The sequence below is a fragment of the Augochlora pura genome, chromosome 4 (genome assembly GCF_028453695.1).
Source record: "Augochlora pura isolate Apur16 chromosome 4, APUR_v2.2.1, whole genome shotgun sequence".
NCBI lineage: Eukaryota > Metazoa > Arthropoda > Insecta > Hymenoptera > Halictidae > Augochlora > Augochlora pura.
The window spans coordinates 14,238,061-14,260,520 of record NC_135775.1 but is presented as its reverse complement, the minus strand read 5'-3'; the positions used below and the strand labels follow the sequence as shown (position 1 = coordinate 14,260,520).

General features: G+C 46.5%; 2 protein-coding genes across 3 annotated transcripts; one reads left to right on the top strand and one right to left on the bottom strand.

Moving 5' to 3' along the window:
* The first annotated feature begins 313 nt into the window (after nt 1-313).
* Asun (integrator complex subunit 13 asun) lies at nt 314-3,203 on the top strand. Of its 2 annotated transcripts, XM_078178123.1 has the most exons (10): nt 314-385; nt 461-680; nt 765-839; nt 920-1,206; nt 1,272-1,362; nt 1,422-1,629; nt 1,703-2,082; nt 2,145-2,306; nt 2,399-2,730; nt 2,794-3,203. In XM_078178123.1, exons 2-10 carry the CDS (start codon nt 465-467, stop codon nt 3,077-3,079), a joined length of 2,037 nt encoding a protein of 678 aa, XP_078034249.1. In that variant the 5' UTR covers nt 314-385; nt 461-464; the 3' UTR covers nt 3,080-3,203. The 2 variants fall into 2 exon arrangements, with proteins under 2 accessions (XP_078034249.1, XP_078034248.1); XM_078178122.1 differs by having other exon boundaries at nt 352-680.
* Nucleotides 3,204-10,558: 7,355 nt separating this feature from the next.
* Nucleotides 10,559-20,902, bottom strand: Amun (protein amun). The gene is made up of 4 exons (XM_078178458.1): nt 18,634-20,902; nt 14,584-14,680; nt 14,184-14,499; nt 10,559-13,789 (listed from the first exon to the last, which is right to left on the bottom strand). The coding sequence occupies exons 1-4, from the start codon at nt 18,780-18,782 to the stop codon at nt 13,350-13,352; spliced, it is 1,002 nt and encodes a 333-aa protein (XP_078034584.1). The 5' UTR covers nt 18,783-20,902; the 3' UTR covers nt 10,559-13,349.
* Between the last annotated feature and the right edge of the window lie 1,558 nt (nt 20,903-22,460).

The window sequence follows — 22,460 nt, the reverse complement described above, 5'->3', positions numbered from 1 at the left end:
TTAGACCGGGAAATTTAAAATGTTAACATACTAGTTGTTATATGTATGTATAAGAAATGAATTTATGATTCCGGTTCAATGTAACAATGCCCCAGTATGAAAATCACGAATTAATTAATAATACTCGTAAAAACAGAAATGATTTAACTGATTTACTATACAGATACAATTGTAACAGTTATACTTAGATATTAATACAATGTTTATGTTATAAAAAATGACACTTTATTACAAAATAATGCAGATATGTATATGTTATGTTTACATATTCTCTTTACGTACCTATAATATTGTTGTACATAATTATAAGAAAATAACTACAAATGATTTCGTAGTGTCGTGTATTCTAACCTATAATATGTGAGGCCCTCAATGTACTATTCAGGTTATAAGAAATGTGTAAATAATAGGTTTACGACAAATTATGTTCGAAAGTAGGCAAATTTTTAAAATGTTATAGAAGAATGTATCCGGCAAATCATAAGACAATTTTTGTTTTGGATCATACACCATATTTTGGTATATCTACTGAATCTCCACTAGAATTTGATTTCCTAAAAAGTCGCGGACAAAATTTGATCCCTTTGGCACCCGTTTGTAAATCTTTGTGGACTACCAGTGTAGAAGCCTCATTAGAATATTGCCGCATAGTATGGGATCTCTTCCCAACTGGAAAATTGGTATAACATCGTTTTGGGTTAATTTATTTGAAAGATTGTATAATTCGAAAACAAATTACCCATATTTTTGTGACTTAATTACAGATAAGATTTGTAGTAACCGATCGAGCAGCTTACGTATTAAACTCATGGAGCCCGTCACAGCAGAATTTAAATCACGTAAGCTTCCATGGACTTTTTATTTTGGTTCTTAACATATCTTAGCAAATAATATTCTAAAAACAAATTCTTTAACACAGATCATGAATGGCACTGCTATCTTGGGAGTTCCAACGAAAACCCCAGAGCCTGGAGAAGATTATTCTGTAATACATGGTTTAAGAGTAGCTATAGAAACTCTCAACGAATGTTCAGAAATTCAGCACGAAAAAAGGACATCGTTAAATGAGAATGCTAGCAAACTCGTGAACAGGGGCAGAGTAATATGTATTACCAGTGCAAGGGACAACAGCAATATGAAAAGTTTAGAAAATATATTCCTCAACGAGTTGGCTCAAGAGAATAAAACTGCTTTAGCATCAGATCAGTCAGTATATATTTTAAAATCATTGTTGGAAGTTAATGAATATCTAATTTTTTTATGTTTTTCAGTTTGATACCTGTGGATTATTGCCATCTAGTTATATTGAACATATTTCCTAACAACATAGAGTCGCAAGTTACTAGCCAGGGACCTAGAGAGGTATCAGTATTTACATTGCTACAAATTCTCCATATGCTATACAGAGCATTTTGCTTTAGGTTTCACCACTGTTGACGGTGGAAGTACACTCGATCAAGGCACCTGCTCTGCATTCAAAACTATCTCATCTGATCTTATCTCACTATGATTTGGCGAGTACAACGGTTACGGGTATACCCATGAAGGAAGAACAGAATGCCAGTTCTTCTGCCAATTACGATGTCGAAATATTTCATTCATCGGCAGCGCATTCCGCTATTCTGAAGGGTACTTTGATTCTGAATATGATTGTGATAATAAATATAAAATCCATAAACATACCATAGTATGGTTATTGTAGGCAATCCGCAAGATTCAGCTCTAATTAAGACATTCATGAGATTCGAAGAAGGATCGGAGTACGAAACGGTAACATTGAAATGGTGTACACCGCGAGGCTGTAGCGCAGCAGAGATGCAAAACTGCACCGCCATGCACAGAATCACACCGGTGGATGTAAATAGTAGACCGTCGTCTTGCTTGATCAATTTTCTGCTAAACGGTAGATCTGTGATGCTTGAAATGGCTCGCAAAAGTGGAGGAAAAACTATATCTCATTTACTCGCTGCACATGGTGGAGAAATATTTATACACACATTGTCTACTGCCAGAAGTGTATTAGAAGATCCACCGTCTATCAGCGAAGGTTGTGGTGGACGAGTAACTGATTATAGAATAACGGTAAGTTATATATTTGATGCAATACAGTCTTATTCTCTCGATAACGGTTGCGTTTCTCACAGGATTTCGGGAAGCTCATGAAGAATAACGTATTAGTGCCTTTAAAACGAAGTACAAATAGCAACGGCGAAGGTCCAGCAGAGAAAATGCGGTCAAGATTGGAAAGGCATACAAAATACTGGCCAATCACGATTTCCAGTACACTTATGTATAACTTGAAACAGGTAAATTCCGTTGCAACTAACACCCTTATGGAACTTATTCGTCATTTCACTTCGCCGACTAGTCTTTATCAGCGTTTACTTTTGATTTTCAGTTGATAGACCCGTTGCCAGACTTAATGGTGAAAGAGGAGCTTACCGCGGAGGAGGTGTTGCAATGCAAACAAGTGATTTTCAGCTTATTACAATTGGAAACGAAACACGAGGCACTGCCTTTGCCTAGTATAGGCGGCGGACGTGGCGGGAAAGGCGGTGTACGCAGAGAAGAACATTATAGGTTGTTGTGGGGAGAACTGGAAACGTTCTTAAAGTATCATGCCAACAATTCCGCCGCTCATTCCGAAGTTCTGACTTGTCTCCTCGACATACGGAGCAAGGACGACAAAGATAAGGTCGAATTGGATCAGGCGTTGCGTGAATTGGATGGGTAAATAATCTCAATCGAACAGTTAAAAAAAACAAATATGCTACTTCGTTTCGTATTTCATAGGTTTGGGAAAGAAGATGGGACCGCTCGAGCCAGCGTGATAAGAGCAACTACTGATTCGCCGATGTCACCACCGCCTAGTACCTCGATGTCCTTAGGGAAACAACTGCTCAAAAGCGGCTTTTACGCCCCGAAAAGTCTACTGGACATTTGGTTGCAGCGGAGTGCACCCAAAGAGAAGAAACCAGACTTCCATGGCAGAGTGAACAGCGACGGTCACAAGGCCAAGTTGTACCCCAACTTGAAGGAGCCCGGTCGAGAACCTCGGGAACCTATTATAGAAGGTTAAACATCGATTACCGATTACGTATTGTCCGATACCAAAATCTAATGTACTAGAAAAAACCTTGTCATTTTCGTATTCTGAGGATCGGAGAAAAATAATAATTTTTTAATTTACGTTTTCTTACTAACGACCGTGCGTTACATTTGATTCCAAACGGGAGCGATTTATCTAGAAGAAAGAAAGGGAAAAGGATCGAGAGAAACGAGAGGAGAGGACGGGAAGATTGGCCGCGGGCACAGATAGGAGTGCAGTTAGGCAGGAAAGTGTATCAGTGGTGCAACGAAAGCGATTCCGCCGGCCTTGCACTCCGCACGCTCCCCGCTCTTGGTCTCTTTGTCCTTTCCTCGTCCTCTCCTCGTCCCACTAGGTTTTACAGAGCAGACACGTCTGCCGAGTGTCTGAGCCACCGCGATACGTTGACCTCCAATCGAAACTATAGCTCTCTATCGCCGCCTTCCCTACCCGCTTGAAATTCCGTTGCTAATCGATGGAAGGAAGGAAGGTACGGAAGGAAGGAGGAAGGAACCGAAGGCAGACACGGTACACACTGCACATAACATAACGCGAACACGAGAGAAGAGAGACCGAGACAGAATCGACGGACGAGGAGAAGCACAGAGGGAGGAGAGGCGGAAGGGGATCAGAGAGTACAAGTGCGTGACGTAATGGTTCATTCATCCCGAGACAGACGATATCCCGGTCAATGGTGTACATATACACGGACACACGCACTGCTACGTACACGTCTCGATACATAGACGCGTGTTCGCTCGCGTTCATGCTCGCGCGTACCTCTGTATCCGCGTGTCCGTGTGCACCAACGGTGCAAGCCAGCGTGTACTCGTGCAACCTTATAGTTATATGTCACGTAAGATACACACGTGCACGTGGTTGCTGTGTTTGGTTTGCTCATTCTTCGCCGCTGCCAGTTGCACTTCGAGTTTCCTTTGGTCCACTCAACTTGCCTTAGGTGTTACTAATGAGACCGTTGTGATAAGCATAACGCAGATCTTGTCCAACAGCACGTGTTTCCTTCTGAAGCAAAATTCTTACAAAGTAGTCCTGTAGCTCGATGTTAAGTGCTAAGATTTCAAATCGACACCCGAAGGCGGGATTCTCGTTCGACAATATAGTTAATGGGTAAAATGCGAGGAAACGTTGTCATATAATTTCGCAGGAAACGTTGGCTGTCGTATCGCATCGCGTCCCAGCCAGAAAAGTAAATTAGAAATATTGATCGTTGGCTATGCGCGACGGTACGTGCAGGCGGGCGATGAAGAATCCGCCGTTTATAATTTAGCTTGACTATCTAGCCGAAATATCGATCCCGGCAAAAGGTCATTGAACGCACCAGCGAAAAGAGAAATATTGCGGCTGCAGTCCACCAGATAATCGGCGACGTCATTCTGGTCGCACCGAGCATCGAACATTTTCAAAAAAACAAGAAAAAATGCGAATATATGAAACGATTCTCGGTCGAATTGGTTCGATAAGTCACGGGACTCGACGTCTTAGTTTAATTCGATGTTGGCATTGTCGTTAGAAAGACACATCGATAATGCATGACGTTATCGATTCTTGGTACGCATCGCCTAGCTCCGCAAAGTGGATATCGACCGACGCTTGGAACAGGAAAGTCAGGGATGCTCTATAATTCATCGTCGTTCCGCTTCCCGGTCTTTGTGCCTTCCGGACAGGATCGAAGGTTCGTGTCGAGTTCCTTCTTCGTAGAATCGGTCACGGCTTTCAGTCGAAACCGTTAAAAATCGTCGGTCTTATTAACAAGGAAGGATCGATCAATTCGATTGTGGATGTTGTAACGACACCGTGACCAAAGCAAGGGAAAGTCTTTTCATCGAGGGAAGAAGAAATACATCCTTCTATATCTGCTCGCAATATTCCGGAGAGTGCTCGCCGGCTGAGAGGCCAGGTCGAAGAAACGGGACAGGATGAGGCGGTGAAAAACAAGGGAAAATAATCTCCCAGCAGGATTTTCGACCCTCGAAGCGTTTCGCATCGGGGCTAGGAAGAGACCGGGTGATCGTTAGCACGAAGGGGACTTTGAAAAACGTCTCTTCCAGAAAGGGAAGCAGCTGGCGAGCAGCGGGCGAGCCAGGCAAGCGGACGAACGGCAGGCTGAGGCAGGAAGGCAGACAGGCAAAGCAGGCATGGCAGGCATGCAGGCGGACAGGCAGACACACTATTGAAAAGGGGCGACAAAGGGACAGCCCTGACCCTCGGGGATCGCAGCGGGAAAGCGGGTCCTGGACGCTTTTCTTCAGCTCAACGGAATACGTTAGCACGCGACTTGAAAAATTCAGAGAGACGAAGTTTTGGGGAAAATTTGAGGGCTGTGTTTCGAGAGTTCGTTGTAACGGCATATTATTCTTCCGTTATTCTCATATTTTAATACCTTGCTTGACGAACGAGAGTTACGAATAGTTTAACTGACTATCCTACGTGTTCCATTATTTAACAAATCTCATACTAGCGTAGCGAACGGAAGATTGCTGTCTACCGGAGTGAATATGAAACTCCGACGATATTGAAATTCCTTGTTCGCTTCCTTTCGTTTACTCGAGGCTAACGACTTGCTAAAAGTCAGTCCCTACTTCCTTTTTGTTGCGATCATCGCTAGCTTGCGGATCTTTATGCAATCTTGAAATGTTGTGTATCGGTTACAAAATATGGACACTAGGTAATTTGTTTCTTCTTCTGAACTATGAATTACGTATCAGTAATAACATCGAATTCAATTGTTCTGGCACTTTTACTGTTTTCTGTTTCATATACTCATTTATGCCATAAATGCATATAAAAACAGCCTATTATACCTATGGTGAGTCATTGTGGATCTTTTAATCTCATGACAGCATTACGCATTAGATGTGGATGGACTTCCTCTCCTTTTCTGCATGTTCTTTTCGCGATTTCAGTTGCCTTTCCATCCACCGAAAGGGAAATGCAGAGGCAGAGAAACGTCCTCTTTCTCTCGATCAGAGTAAAAAGAGAGAGAGAGAGAGAGAGAGAGAGAGAGAGAGAGAGAGTGTGAGTCGAGTAGAGTCGGCAAGAGGAATTGAAAGTAGAAGACGGAACGAGAACGGTGCAGAAACGGGTGCTGGTCCGGGTGCGGTTGCGGGTGCAGAGGGTGGAGGGTGTCCCTCGAATCGTCCCCGCCATGGTAACGTCGTAGCACGTGCTCGCTACGTCACCGCGTGTTTACAGAGAGATTCCTATAGCCGTACTCGTGACCTTGTGTTTTGTATATATCATCCTCCCTCCTGACGCCTGCGGGATTCCCCCGCTGTCCCGCGGACTCGGGAATACCCCCATCCGGTGTATATCGTTTCTCGTCTCTCGTCTGTCCTCTCTCCTCTCCCTTTCAGCGTCCGCGTCCGCGTCGAGGCGGCGAGCGCGTGCACGAGAGGGCTCCTCAAACTCCCCATGAGGCAACCAGTTGTTCCGTCTGTGACGTAACGGCGTATCACACGACCTGTCGGTGCTTTGTTGCATTCTGTCCCGCTCGTCCCCTCCTCGTACACAATCTCTTGCCCCAATCCCGACCGTAGACTAGCTTCTTTCTTCCTCTGTCTTTGGTCTCCTTCTCTTTCGATCGTTCCGACTCCCGCGCTACTCGCCATTCTCCCTCTTTCTCTCTCCTTCTCACAGCTTCTCTCTGTCATTCCCGATGCTTTGCTAACTTCTCTATCTAGCCGCGTTTCTCTGTCTCCTTTTGCTTCTCTGTCCGTCGATGTGTATACACTCGTCACCTTCCCTCTCGCTCTGCTTGCCGGTGGTTCTTCGTCTCGCGAACACCATGCTCGGAATTCCCTTTCCAGCGCCCTCGCCCGCTTCCACTCCCCTCCTTTACTTCTTTCTGCACCTCCTGCACCTCCTCCTCGGCACTATCCGTGTTCGTCCGTATGTACACACGGCTACGTACACTCGTGAGCTCTCCTCGTGATACAAGTGAGTGAAAGTGAGTGAAAGAGAGAGAAGGAGAGAGAGAGAGAGAGAGAGAGAGAGAGAGAGAGAGAGAGAGGGAGACAGAAGGTGGGAGGATGGTTTAAATGGGTGAACGCATATCGCCTCGAAGGTCGTGCCAGAGTCGACTGGGTCACTGGAACGACTTCGATGACCTCGTAGCGCGCGTACCTCTGCATCCAATTCTCTTTCTCATTTAGTGAATTTAGAATCAATCCCTCGATTTTTCTCCTTGCCGAACCCATTTACTCCGCTTCTATCCTCTACTCTTTCTCTCTATCTCTCAAATCCCGATGGTCCCCGATCCGAGGCACTGATCCTGCGATCCGCAGAGATCTGGAAGCCCTTCGAAAAAAGAGGAGGTGAATCGAATCTCCGGTGGATTCTTCAAAAGCTCGAGCTGTTCCCGAGGAAGATGATTAGCAACCGGTGCCGGCCAAGATTCCACTGGTCGAGCAGCATTCCCCACGGAGGAAAGTTTCTCTCTTCCCTGGCGAGGTTTGCGTTTCTGGCATCAATCCACAAGGCAAGACTCAGCTTCTTTCCTTAATTTTAGACACGTCCCGCCATGAACGCATTCGGGAGTTGCTTCTTTCCACGAAGACAATAACTTTCCTAGCTGGCTTTATTTCTATTCTCAACGACAAAACGACTTTCGATCGATTCGAGTCGAAGAGGACTATGTTCGTTTCATGAAGCTGCTCAGGGAAAGTCGAGGAGATCAGGGAAATCGCTTTCACTTTCCCAACCGGGCATCAAGGCGCCACAGAAATGTTTGTCGGACGAACCTTTGAAATTCTGTTTCTGAAACTGCAGGGACGATTCTTCAGTAATTACCCCTGACTCGTGATCTTCATCAATCCACTCGAATGCACGTCGAGTGCATCCGTCGCCGATTGCGATCTGCGCAGTCACAGCCACATACGCGCGAACGAACACTTTCGACTGGTCTGTTTGATCGGAGCCATTCCGCTTCCAATTTACCAGTCAATTAGCTGCCAAATCGTGATCGGTCCGATCGATTCGTTACAGTTGAATCGACCGAATTGCCATCGGCCGTTCTCCCTTAAACACGATACATAATTGCTCCTTTTAGGTCCGATTAATTTCGAATCGATTACCGACTTGTTTGGGCCGCATGCCACGCCGCATAGTTCGTTGTGGGTTCGGTTAATCGTTCGCGTAATTGCAGCAGCATGCGGTACTATTAACCCTGAAACCGTAAACGCTTTACTCGATTCCCTTTTCCTCGCTCGCGTCCGGTAACCACGTTTCTGACTTTTGCGAAAGCTTAGAAAAAATAATCTCCGCTTTGGACATAATGGTTGATTTGTTCAAGATTATACGTGAACAGTAAACATTTCCGTTCGTTACGGATTTAACAAAATCCAGAAAAGTTAGATGAATTAGTCGAATTCATCAAGTGGAGGGCAACTGATAAAGAACAAGATCTTAACAAGACGGAACGACGAAGGAATCCCATTCGAGACTATGATGCAGTATCGGCACAACTTCGACTGAGCGTTCGACGGAGAAACGATTAATCAGCCCAGTGAATTTTAACGCATGTTAAAATTAACAAAAGGCGGACATGAAAGGGGGATCGATCCGTTGCACCTCGAACGCAGCGCTCTCCCTCGCTCCGTCAAATCGCATCGCGTTGGTCCCGTTCCTGTTACCGTGAAGATGTTCTGCTGTAAAAAATAACGATGTTTTGACGTTGCGATCGTCAATGAGGACGTAAACACGGCGTGGGCGGGTTTCATTTTCCCTCGACCGAGTTCGCGGTAATTCTATCGCAATGTTTCCATTGGACGCGCCCGTTCGGCAGGGGCATAACAGCACAGAGCATAACGTTTTCAAATAATTTATTTAACCTCGTACTTCGTAATGACATCACGTTACTTTACAATTAATCCAAGAGTTACATATCGCTATTCAGAAGAGAAACGAAACTGTTCGATCGCTGAAGCGCTCTATACAAAGTTAGAGAGAATGGGGGCACGGAGGGCTAGGTCTGAGTCAGGTGCTATGATCAAAAGGAATTTGGAAAATGTGCATATCGGTGGGATATGTGACTATGTGGAACCATCTGATTGAAAGCCGCGTGGTCGCGATCCATGTTGAAAGCAAGGCAAAATCGCGTGCGCGATCACGATTCCCTTAGGTGCAACGCGAAACGCGCGATAATGGGGGGAATCGGACCACCGCGAAACGGACGATGGGGAGAAGCAGCCCATTTTGTGATCGCTTCTTAGTTACGGTAAATGGCAGTAATAAAGGCGGTCCCGATCGGTCATCGATCGTTTAAACGGATTTTGGACCTAACACGCGAATGTCTCTAAATTAGAAACATTCCCGTTTCCGTTCACAGCGGACGTTCTCCGTGAATTCCTGGAGCCGTGGAAACCACAAGCTTCTCCGATCTGCTTACACCCTAGGAATGGATCTCGGTTTTACTAGAATATCGCGATAACACGCTCGAATCTCCGCTTCGCCTAGAGAACTAAGAATAAAAAACATGTTTCTAGGGAAATAGAGAAAGAAGAAGAGAGAAAGAGAAAGAGAGCGGTCGCGTAAAAAAGTCTCGCGTCAATCACACAAACAAACAATCCCTTTTTTTCATAATCAATGCAGACTTTTGCCGGAGTTGTCCCTTTGGCAAACTCAAAAGAAAAAAGATTGTCATAACTGAGAAAAAAATAGAAAAATCCTTGTACGTACAAGTGTGTAGAAGTGGAATGTGTTTCAATGTATTGCGCGAAAAACAATCTGCTTCTTTTGCGCTGCGCTTGAATCCGTTGTCTTTATAAGACAATTAAAAACTATACTCTCTCGCTATGATTGGTAGTAGTACTAAGAGTAATAGTAATAATGATGTACTAAAATAATAATAATAATAATAATAATAATAGTAATAATAATAATAATAGAATAATAATAATAATCGTAATGATACTCGTCTTAGCTCATAAACGCGCATTGATTGATTTTTGGACAAGTTGCTTTTATCTTCCATTCGATATATCGTTCGCCAAATAAACGTAGTTCTTTCATCGATCATCAACGCCTTTCGTAAATTTGCACACGATTATGTATATGCATAAATGTATCATTATTTGCCAACGAAATAACCGATGTTGAATAAATTAGATGGTAAATAAATAGAACTGTTCGCTACAGTTTTTATTGAGTAGATTGATCATCAACGACAGTTGCGTCTCCGTTTTATACTCTTTCTCCTCTTGTCTTCGACTTGCTCTTGCCCTTCTGTGTTTCTACACTGGTTCGTTTCCGTGTTTTAAAGGAGAGGGATGCGACGACAAACTGACAATCGATGCACCGGACTGTACTGGAGTTTCCTCTGTGTCCCAGCTCTCTCCGTTTCGAATTTCCTTTCGTGCAGGCGAAAGAAGCGCGGCCGCGTGTCAAATGATAATAGGATTCGGTACTAAAGGGCAGCCACTCGGCCGCTCAGTGTTCTAAATTACAAATATATATTTATATATATTTATATTTATATAATATGTATATTTATAAAATTTGAATGAACGTTTTTTCGATCAAGTTATAGTGGTTTTTCTTTTCCTCTTGTATTTTCCTTTATTACTCGCTTTCTCTCTCTTTTTTCACACGCTTACGTTCTCTCGTTCCCATATTCGGGCCACACACAAACTATTATGCACTCTCTCGCATTTTCACTTTCACTCTCTTGCTGTCTATCTCTTTCCGTGTTTTGTAGCCGGTCGCAATCTCTTCGCGTTAAATATCTCCGTATAGTACGTATAGTGTACTCCTTCGAATCGTACGATTCGTCTCTTTGTATCTTGAACATTATCAAGATATCGTCGTTATTGGTATTCCATCGCGTCGATCGAGAGCTCTTTTTCGTGTCCGCTCGAACGATCGACGATAACTGTTTAATTAATTGCAAAAATACTAGTTAAATCCCTGTACACGAAAACCTCGACACGAGAATGTTGATACCGCGTCTCGCGTGTAGATGAGGTGCTTCCGTATTTCAATTGTTATGTATATACAGGGTGTTCCAAATTTTAATGTTCAAACGTTGTCAGTATATTCTACGGCACAAAGTAAGAAAAAAATGTTATGTAAACATAGGTCATATAGAGCTTTATTAAGAAGTTATAACAAAAATTCGTTGCTTACCTAAGACCCTTAACAGTCCGCGCTTGGCTTGGTTTCATGATACGTCAACGGGTATTGGGACTTTTAGCTAAAATACTAAATCTAACAAATCTCATTAAAACAGAAAGTTTCGCTAAATCTTAAAAACAGCCTGAAGTCACGACCGCAACGTAATCGCCTCGGTACCCTGCCGCGATCCTTCGCATCCTTTACACTAATAGCCATTACTGGAAAAAATTCATTTCAATGTTTGGTGACCTCAGTTAATAAACATAGCTTACATAAACAGACTGAAAAACACAATAGTGTTGATCTAAGTAACAGCAAATTGATTACTATTCTTCTTCGGAATTTTTGTTATAACTTCTTAACAAAGCTCTATATGACCTATGTTTACATAACATTTTTTTTCTTACTTTGTGCCATAGAATACACTGACAAAGTTTGAACATTAAAATTTGGAACACCCTGTATGTATACATATATACATACAATATATATATGTATATACATATATATATATATACGTGGTGTGTGGAACATGCGAGTGTATAGTGTGTAGTTTTCTAGGTCTGCCGCCACTTGCACTCGTTCTCTCGTTCTTGGTGGATTCAAAAAAGCGTTACTTTTATTTCCTTCTAAAGTTTCTTTTACTTACAAGGTATTTGGTTTTGCTTCATGCATCGCTCTGACATGCAGATTCGTTTAGGTATATAAATTATGGTAATGATTCTGTATTATAATTATAATAATAATTATTAATATTAATATTATCATTGTGTGTTCGGTGTACCGCCTTATAATTCTCTTGTTGGTCACGGAATCAGTTGCTCGATCTTTCTTTCTCTATCATCTAATTTTACGGTCTTCGCTGTCTTCTCTTCAGAACGCGTCTCTATCTCTATATCTCTCTCTTTCTCCTTATCTCTCACGCACACATACACACAACACGTGCGCGTTAGCGCTTTCTCTCTCTCTTTCTTTACGTCTTCCTCATACACGCACTGGTGCACACAATTCACACATAGAATGCAATACGCTCGCAGATATATGCTATATACGTGTATACCCAAAAAAGCGTGTCAACGTGTATTCGATTCGCGTTCGTAATTCATCGGCAGCCTTGAACACGCGTTACAAATCATGGTACAAAGGAATGATATTATCGTTCTCGTCGATAAAAGGCTACGGTCGTTTCACTACCGAACAACGTGAAAGCAGAGAAAGGACGATGTTGAGGGGGGGAAGAGAAGAGGCTGGGGAACGAATCCGCTGAAAAAGTCAGCATCAAGATCGCCTCATTCGGACGAGCCGAGAGCACAGAAGATAATACGCACGGAAAAAATCAAGAAAGCAGGAAAAACTCCGCGGTTTCTCGAGTGTTTTCCTCCGTCGACTCGCATATAGTCGAAACACTGATGTTTCGTTAATAGAAATCGTCGAGAAGGAGCAAAATAAACTATAAGCTAAAGAAAAAGTCGAGTCCGCATGTGTAATCTTCGAAACGTTGGTCCGAGAGCTTTACCACTTTTCATTCTGCCCCCGATCGACAGGGGAGGTTTTCCGATTGATCTAAAAATCAGCGAGGTGCCTTCGCGTGTAACAGTCCATCGTGTGTACGAGAATGCTCTATTTTACACAAGAATCTCGAGAAGAAAATTGTATGAAGATGTTCGACGAGGAGACAGAGGTGCATGGTTGATGAACATGAAGCATGAGAATCATATAAAAATAAAATGAATAGAGGTGAACGGAGTTTGTAGGAAACAGCGGAACGGATTAAGATTAAAGTTAAGCTACTCAAAAAATCATCAGTGGTGCAAGGAGAGATGAGAAGAGATGAAGAGACCAACGAAGAGTTTTTATGAGAAAGGAAAGAAGAGCATGAGTGTGTATACATGAGGAAGAAAAAGAGAGACGGGGAGAAAATGAAAGAGAAAGAGAGAGCAGAAGCGAAGGAGAGTCATCGAGAAACGATCGTGATGGTGCGATGGTAGCTACAAGGTCTACTATCCTTGACCCTGATCAGTGACCCTGGCGGATTTTAGAAGCGCCTCGCTGCTATCAGCGTTAGATTGGCGGCCGACACGAGGGTGCTGACGTTGTTGCTCGCATTGGTGGCTCCCTGGCTGGTGGTGGGTCACTTCTTGCTCTTCTTGCTGGGCGGTTCCTGCGCGTCTTGCGAATCCTCGGTGTCCTCGCTGTCGGTCGGTCGTGGCGTATTGTTACTGTCCTCATTGTCGTTCGTGGCGAGGGAGTCATTCGTGTCTTCGCTGGCGACCGCTACTGTGATCGGAGTTGCCGGTTTGTCCATCGAGTCCTCAGTGAACGATGTAGTCGTACTGTTCTCGTCGATGGCCGCCGGATCAATACTGCCTGGCTCCTTGCCGTTCACCGCCACTTCCTGATTGCTGTCATCCGACGGTTCTGTTGCTTCGCCGTTGCTCGGCGGATGAGAGTTCCCGTTCTCCGTCGAACCTGGAATACCGTCAAGGAGCTCCGGCTTCAACTCGGACGCAACGTAGTGTGTCCACAACGCTAGTTCCACCCTATGCGGACTCCAAGTCTTCCCGCTTGTCGCTGCAACCGAGCAATTCATAACCAACAATTATGATATCTTGTTGTAAAGTGACCTTGCTCCCTCGTCCCTCGATCACAAAACACTCTCTTCGAATCCACAAATTACAAATACCAAGGCAAAATTTAAACCTAGTCGGCCGCTTACTCTGTAAACCCTACAGCAACCAAAAAATGCAGAATCTACACCCACTGTACTCTCCAGTTCAAGACTGACCAAATAACAAAAGAAAAGCTAAGAAAATGAATACTCAAATATGTTGCTAACAAGTTAGAACCAAACATCAGTAAGATGACACACATTTTTATATTGTGTCGTAGAATCGGCATAAAAATGGATCAAAACGTAGACACCGCAGTCGCAGAATTGATCCCAATGGGGGGAGGTGGCACTCACTTTGTTTGTTCAGCCTTTCGACGGTATTCTGAATGTGCTGGACGAAGTTGAGGTACTCCTTGGTGGTGTAATCGATGCCCTCGATTTCCGGTATCGCCATCAGGCATTCATCCGCCATGAACGGCGCGTTCTCCGGCGACGCCGCCGCCAGCAGGGCTGACGCCATCGTGGTGCCTACACCTTTCAAATTTGAGAGAGCCGTGATCGCCTGTTCAAGGTTCGGAAGTTTTTTGAACGCCTTCTTCGTCTCTGCCATAACCGCGCGAGGCGTGTTCACTTTGATCAAGTAGGATACTTGGGGGTAGAATTTGCCACGCTGGAAACAAGTGCAATCGTCTCATGAACGAGTTGGTCTCAATCTTGGTTCCTAAACTTTGAAACAGAATCTCGATATACTCACTATTTGCTTCCACTTCATTGTTTGCACCAGTTCCTCGTGATTAAGATGTGCATCCTTACCGCGTGACTTGATCTTCTTTGGAAGCTCATTTTGGTACCTGCAAGCAGAAAAAAACGTCGATGCTTAATTTGCGAAATCGGTGAGAGAAGTGAGAAACGATTCTCCGAAGACACTCAAGAGACGACTTGGCATCAAGTGCTTCAACGAATAGTGATGTCACCGATTATTCATCATCATTACTTGGAACCGATCAGGAATCGTTCCAAAGGATTTAAAGAGTCAACTAGCTAACGCAGAACGAAAGACCGCCCGATCGGGATTAAGTGCCCATCCTTTTTCAAGAATCTGGTTTCCGTCTGTGAGAGAAAACACCCGATATTCAAGTAACGTTTCCTCTTTTTTCCCTTCTTGGCCTTTCTTTGTTCCTATTATTCGGGTCATCGACATGGGACAAGTTTTCGCTTCGCCGTTGTTCTCCAAGTGCGCGGAAGCGAGACAGACAATGAGAGAAGAGAAGACAACGGGAACGAAGGAGGAGAGAGAGAGAGGGGGGGGGGGGGGGGCAGAGAAGCAAGGCTCTCTCCGCGTGCTTTTATTGTGGGTAAGTGTTTTCGGAGGTCGCCCCGATCAGCTGTACGGCCGAAGAGCTAAACTTAGTTACGGATAGTTTGTATTTCATTCACAATAATACGACACTTGGACACGTGTTCCCTTGAATGACGAGCAGTCGCGTGCGTGCTCGTGTTCATGCTATCGCTCACACGCGTTGTTATTCGCGCACCCTGCCTTTGGAAGAGACCACGCTACTCGTACAAATCGACTATCGCTGTACGCTGCTCAACACAATTACGAACTCGCATTCCGCGATCTTTCCGATCAATGGATTGCGAGCGAGCAAGCTGATCGACGTTAAATTCCGAACTGCGGACAGCAAAAGAAACTATCCTGAAATATTTCGTGCTTAAAATTCGTGAGCCAATCTGACTGGAGCAAGATCTCCTGTGTAGCTTTATCGGTCGAGATGTGATGCTACTGTTGGGCAGAGATAAGCTCGCGATAATTTTTTCGTACTTGACAAAATAAAACTTCCCGGAGTCGATTTCGAAGCCAAAACCCCATGTTCTTTCCGAATCGCGAGCGTCCCTCAGTCGCCTCCAACTAGTTGTTCGGACCTGTTCGCGAGCAAGCACGAAATCTTTTGAGGCCGAACGCTCGCGCAACCGTTTCAAGGGGCGCTCGTGATTTGTGACACACTACTTCACTCTGCTCCACGCAACGCAATGCAACGCAATGCAACGCGGCGCAAAAACAACCTTGACACAATCGCCGCGCTTCAGCAAGAGGATTGTGTCTCGCGAGAACTCGATGAGGCTTGTTTTTCCTTGACGCTTTTCGTCGCGCCTTTGTCGCCTGCTTTTTCTACTTTGCAAGTTTCCAAAGAGCTGTCCGTGTTTCTCAAACTACCGCGCGTTCTTCTTTTCCTCTTCGATAAAACGAGACGAGAGTCGCAGTTTCCTCTCTGTATGAAAACAAACTCTCCAAAACCCGTGGGACATCGGAAGATTGCTGCGGTTTACGATTTCCTGTTTTCGCGGGACAAGGAAACCTTGAATTCGGCGTGGTCGCAGAAGCGTAACGCGGTCTCAGATTTGTCGTTATTGGAATGTACTATAGAGGATACTTGAACTCGGTATTCCAACTTAAAATTGTTTTGACGTTCTTCCTAAGGCGAGCCTACCACCTCGTTTAACGGGCTATTGGCTGACGTTCGATGTTTACGAGACGCGCTGGTTCGTTGCGATGCGAAAAAACTGTGAGAGCATCGTCGACCACGAGAAACACGTGGCGTTGCACAACCGGCCGTTACAGCATCGGGAAAATAAACGGAGGAAAGAGCGATCGTAAAGTACCACAACGATCGCGTAAAATCTAAAAAACTTGGTCGCGAAAATGGTGTACAGCGCTTTATCACCAGGAGACATTGGTCGCAATTCTTCTATGAGAAGAATACACAAATCGATGTTTTCCGAACGCTTGTTCAATTTTTAACGTGTTCACCCTTTCTACAACAATAAAACTGTAACTGCGCAGAGACAAAGTGAACGTTCATTTTCTCTTATTCATCTGAATAAGAAAAATTCTATATGCATGCCGAACACGTAAACAGATTCGAAACGGACGGTCAAATCTTTCAAGTAAAATCACTTGCGATGTCCGATGTACTGTCCGGAAATTAGAATCACAATGCGATGACTTTCTGGGTTCCAGATACTGATATCTGGGCTTGTGGAAGCGAAGGAACAATTGAACAGTAAACTGCAAGTGGAATAGATTCCATTATCATTGTTCGATTCCGATTTGTCGTCGAGAAAGAAAGTCTAAAAAGCCTCGACGCGATATTCCACGAGACTCGAATCTGCCTTTAATTAATTGAGGCAGACACGGGTGCGGTGTGGTGCGGCGCGGCGCGAGACGACGCGACGCCGGAGGAACTGAAGCTCGCGCGCCGAGGCGTCTCGCCGCTAGAACCATCCCCATTCCAGGTATGATTTCAGGCTTGAATCTCAAAGTTTAGCAGGTTCCAGCCAAATCGGATTCCCCATAGTAAATTAGCTACTTACAGATCTCCGAGACTCGGGTTCGTTAAACGCGAGAATTACGTGCAGCAGGGATATAAGAAGCTCGCCAGAAACCCTCGCTACAATAACTGTCTGTTTTTCATTGCGATATATCCTGCTCGAATTCATGATTTCTAGGGACGTTTACGTATAGTTTATCGACGAGCGGATATTTCGAAGTCGAGTAAATATCGCACGCTATCTGTGGCGATAACGATAGAGTTGAGCTACCGGGATGGATCGATTGGCCCAACCAAAGAATACTTTCGTTTTCAATGAAACCAATCTCGCTCGAAATCGTAAATGGAGCGAGAGAATGCTGGAAGAGGCTTCTGGTTCCTTTATTCGAAAACTAGCGGTTATTTATTTTTACGAGAAACGGGGTCGCCGACAAATCGGGTCGCGTGTCGAAAAAGGGATCGCGAAAACAAGAGTGGAGAAAGGTTCGTCGATGGTGTTCGAGGAAACCGAGTAGACGAGCGTCGCCGTGAAAGCGACGCCGGCGAGTCGCCTCTTTCACTGGCATCGTTGCCAGCGCGACCGACGCGGGCGAATCTGCCCCGCTATCGACCTAAGCCGTTCGAAAAATCTAACAAAAAGCGTAGCTATTTTCCGTCCCTTGATCGAAATATTGACATTAGAAAGGCTCTACCGAGAGTAAATGCAATGATTTGCGCGGGTATCGAATATTGAGATGCTAACCGCGTAATGGCAACGTCGGGACTTCCTCGATGAGCTGGCAGTAAATTAGTACGACTAAGCCGATAGGATCAGTTCAGGCAGCGAGTTAGGAAAAACTTTTCGAGACCGCGACACGGAGCGAAAATTTGAGAGAGAAGAAAAAATGGTGGAGTTAGAATCGAGCCGGGGCTAGACGACACGTGACGGGTATAGAGCAACTACATATCTCCCGATTCGAAATGATCACAGCAGTGTAGCGATCTTCGCCGATCGCGACATCGGGGTGGGTAAATATGTTATCTGGAATCGTGCCTGGTTCCGCGAGGGGGCTAAACGGGAACATGGAATGGTAAGGAAGGTAAAGAAGGGAAAAGAAAGGAAAGGAACGGTACGCTTACACGGGTACAGAGGGAGAGGGACAGAGAGAGAGAGGGGGGGGGGGGGGGGGGGGGAGGGAGGGAGAGGGGGGGGGGGGGGCACGGGCACAAGCAAGCACAGGAAGGTAGGCAGCCACGGGACGGGGCAGCCACACACGTATGCATGTATGTGTAGGCTAGCTGGTACGCGTACCGCGTACGCATACGCATACGCGAGGTAGACGGGCATGCGGTGGTACGCGGTGGCAACTGGCGCGCCGCGGGTTCATTGTCCCGTGTGGTGCCCGTGGTGGAAGCCCCTCGTTGAAAAGGAGGGCCCGAGTGTCGGGCGTAATGTGTCCACGGTATAGAACTGAAGCTTTCGAACGACTTACCAGTTGTCCAACTTGATCAGCTCCTCGGGTTTTTTTGTCTTGCGATCCGCCTTCAGTCTGAGCGCCTGCGGATAAAGCTTGAGGACGTGTTCGAACTGATTCGCGGTACCCTCCGCGAAGAAAGTCGCTGTGTCTTTCACGGAAGCCATTGTGATAACTGAGCTTCTCGGAACGGCCGTTGGGGCGCAGCAGCAGCGCCTCCACACGCTATACCCGTCTCCGTCGCTCGTTCGCACGCGTGCTCCGTCTCGCTCCCTCCTCCCCTTGCTGATCTTCTATCCTCTGCGAAGCCGCGTATCTCGGACTCTGGCGGTTTCTTTCCTTTCCTCTCCGATCGTGTCCCTCCTCTTTTCCTCTTCTCACCGCACCTCACACGGTTCGTCGCTGTTCCAAGGTGTGCTGTGTGTGTTGTCCTCGCTCGCCGTCGGTGCACGCTCCCTCTCTCGCGATCCGATGGTGCACCCCTCTCCGCGCGTGCCTCGGGAGAGGACCGACCACGCGAGAAATCCTATTTTACCCTCTGCCTCGTTCGAATTCTCTCGGTTTCACCGGCGGCGGTGATACGCGACACACGCGTGGGACGCGTTCACGATCGGTCTGCACACACGCAGCGTCACGAACGCGTGCCCGGGTCAAAGAGATTCAGCGAGACGCGACGAGTAGTTTAGCACTGGCACACCGATTTCTCTCTGTCTGATCGATGTTCTTCTTCCTTTCGCTCGTTTTTCGATTTCTACGTAAGAGTATTCTTCGTGCTCCCAAGAACGACGTCACCGAAACGATATTTACCGGTGGATCCGCGTGGAGTCGAACACGCCGTAATAATGTTTACGCGGGTACGAAATGCTCTGTTCTGCTACGAGGTCTCGTGCGTACACTCTGGTAAGGGAAAATCACCGTAGTTACACGCCGAGAACTCGCCTTCGGACCTCGTTCGACTGTCCCGGGTGGGGAGCGCGACTCGACGTCGCCAATAGGGAGCAGCACCACTCGGCGTGTATCGCTCTCTCTCTCCCTCTCTCTCTGGTTCGCTCTTCCTTGCTCGTTGACGGTTCCCCCTCGTTGATGCGATCGTTCTCTTTCTCGTTCCGTCTCTGTTTCTCTTCCGCCACGTCCTTCCACCTCTTTTCACCACCCTTATTATTCGTACCGAAAATTTCGACGGTTGTGTGCGGATAGTCACGCACGGGAATTGACGTTACGAAAATAAGGTTACAGACGACGATAATGGCGATACTGTTATATTATTGTCGTTCAAACGGTTCGGTGTTCTGAGCTTATGCGCCTGTCGGAAAGGAGTACGCTCAAGATACGGGAGCCGAGAACACTCGGAACCTCCTTTCTCTCTCTGTTTCTCTTTCCCTCGGTCTCCCGAGAATTCGAGACCGCCGTGTTTCCCTCGGCGCCAGATCCTTCCTCTCCTTTTCTCCCTCAGTCCGATGAGAGAAGCTGTCGTACGAATGAGAATGCGAATGCGTGCGGATTCCCCGCCGGATGTCCGCGAAGCAAAGACGGTCTTCCCCCACCGCTCGGATCTCGTACACGCACGTCGCACGTATGCACCGACGATTTACCGAATCAACTCTCGCGGAATACACACGGTTCTCGCGTGCTTCGATCTGCCGCAACGAGACTGTACGCGCGCGTTCCGCAGGGTACGTGCGTTGCTCTCTCGCCCCTTCTCGCTCTATTTATTCGTCAACGTTTCCGATCCTCTCATCTGCCAGAACACGGTGTACCGACGGATTCCATGTAACCGTTCCCAATATTCTTGTCTCTCGACGGTCTGCACTACGGCGGTAAGAGTCCACGCTCGAACGTCGGTAAACTCCCGCCGACGGTTTCATCGACGATGCTCGCGGCAACCACGAGAACACGACGAGGACAACGCGATGCACAAATCGCGTTGAGTCGCGTCGTCTCGCGTACAGTCTTTTTTCTTCCCGAGAAACGGCCTCGGTTACGCTCTATCGCACGTCCGCCTCCGTACGAATCACCGCGTTCGATGGCTGTATACGCGCTCGTTCGCCTGTCTCTGCACGTCTCTCTTTCTCTCTCTCTCTCTCTCTTCGTCTCTCGCAGTCGACCGTCTATTTCGAAGCGCGGATGTGCGAGTGCGAGCCTAGTCGAGTCGAATCGAATGCGCGCGCGCTCGCTCGCGACCGAGCGAAAGAGCGGGCAGAATGAAGCTCGAAGCCTTCCCTCGAAAAACGGGAACACCGGAGACCGGAGTAGTGCTCGCTTAGCCAGAGACCACGTATAGTCAATCGTTCGCTCTTCTCTGTATGCTGACTATAGTGAAACGGACGACCGACTGAGGGCAGCGCCTTCGTTGCCTTCTGGCTCGTTCTCTTCCCTCTGTGCCCCCTCGGGACACTATCACCGCAAAGCGCCGACCCTATCTCCCCACCGCTGCCCTCTTTGCTCCCACTCGCTCTGCCCCCTCTCTATCGGCCAATAACTCGCTCCTCGTCTACCTCACATAAATTCGCCCCCTTGCCCCGCGCGTTTGTCCTTCTTTATCCAATACAAAAAAAGGAAGTAAGAAATGTGATAAATCGTGTCTTTATTATGCGCATTTTATGCCGAAATATCCATCGTTTCGACGGCGATAGCGGCATGATTTCTCGCGCCGTTCCCTCGTTCGTGGGCTTCCAGCGCGCTCGGTGCGAGGCAGGCGCTCGATACGTCCTCGTGAAGGCGCGTACCGTTCGCTCGATCGCGCTGGGTCGTCCGACTGGAAATCGATGCTAAAGCCGGAGTAGAGGCGCGCCAGTGCCAGTGGTGCCGTACCACGGCTGGCATACACGGATCGCGATCCTTGTGTGCGCCGGAGCCTCTATATAAGCGACACCGCCGCTCTATACTCCGCAAGGTTAAATCGTGTGGGTAGAGACGGGGTTCGTTCTACGAAGAGGCAGAAGCTTGTGTGCGACGCGTCACGCTCTGCGAATACACTGAACGCTCTGTATGCGCATGCGCATTCTACCCGTCGATAGTAAGTGTGTACGTGTGCCAGCAGAAGTGGCCCAATACACGCGAAACGACATTTGCGGAGGAGGCGTGTGAGCAACCCTCGCGTCGCGCCGAACCGAACACATTTTCGAAAAGTTTGCTAAGCTTTTGAACCTCTCTAAACTACATAGATACACAAATACATACTACAATTTTTCCCAATGTGAATGGAAGGGATTGTTTTCGAATGACGGTGAATGTCGGAAAAGTTGCAGAACTTAGCAAATTTTCCCAATTTTGGAAACTTAAGGGAACGGTTTTTCAGAAAATTCATAGTCCTGAAACTTTTTGTTCTATAGTTCGATACATTATCACTGTCTTTACTTTTATCGTCGCTTACAGAAATTCCGAGACGAATCGATTTAAATCTCTCGACCTCCTTTTTGTTCGCTGCTTTTGCTCCCTAGCGCCCGTGACCGTCGCGCAAAATTGTAACCGTTTCCTCGGAACGATATATATTTCGCGCGAAGGGTTTGTTCAGTCGTGTTGTGTCGCGTTGCGTTGCGTTGCGTTGCGTTGCGTTGCGCTGCATCGCATCGCATTCGTGTACGTGAGAGAACGGGCGTTCTTTACAGCACAGCATACGCCTATACAGTACCGTATCAGTACTACATGCCACGCTGGTGGCAGAGCAGCGCTGGCATATAATCAACCTTGAGTTGGTGTTGGTATACGATACCAGTGTGCTCGTATGGGTACGCCGTGTATCGTCGTGAAATCTCGCTTCGCCAACCGAGCCATGCCCATGAGTACCATGGAAGAGCGAACGCCTCACTACCAATGTCAGCATCACTACCACTGGTGCGCTCTAT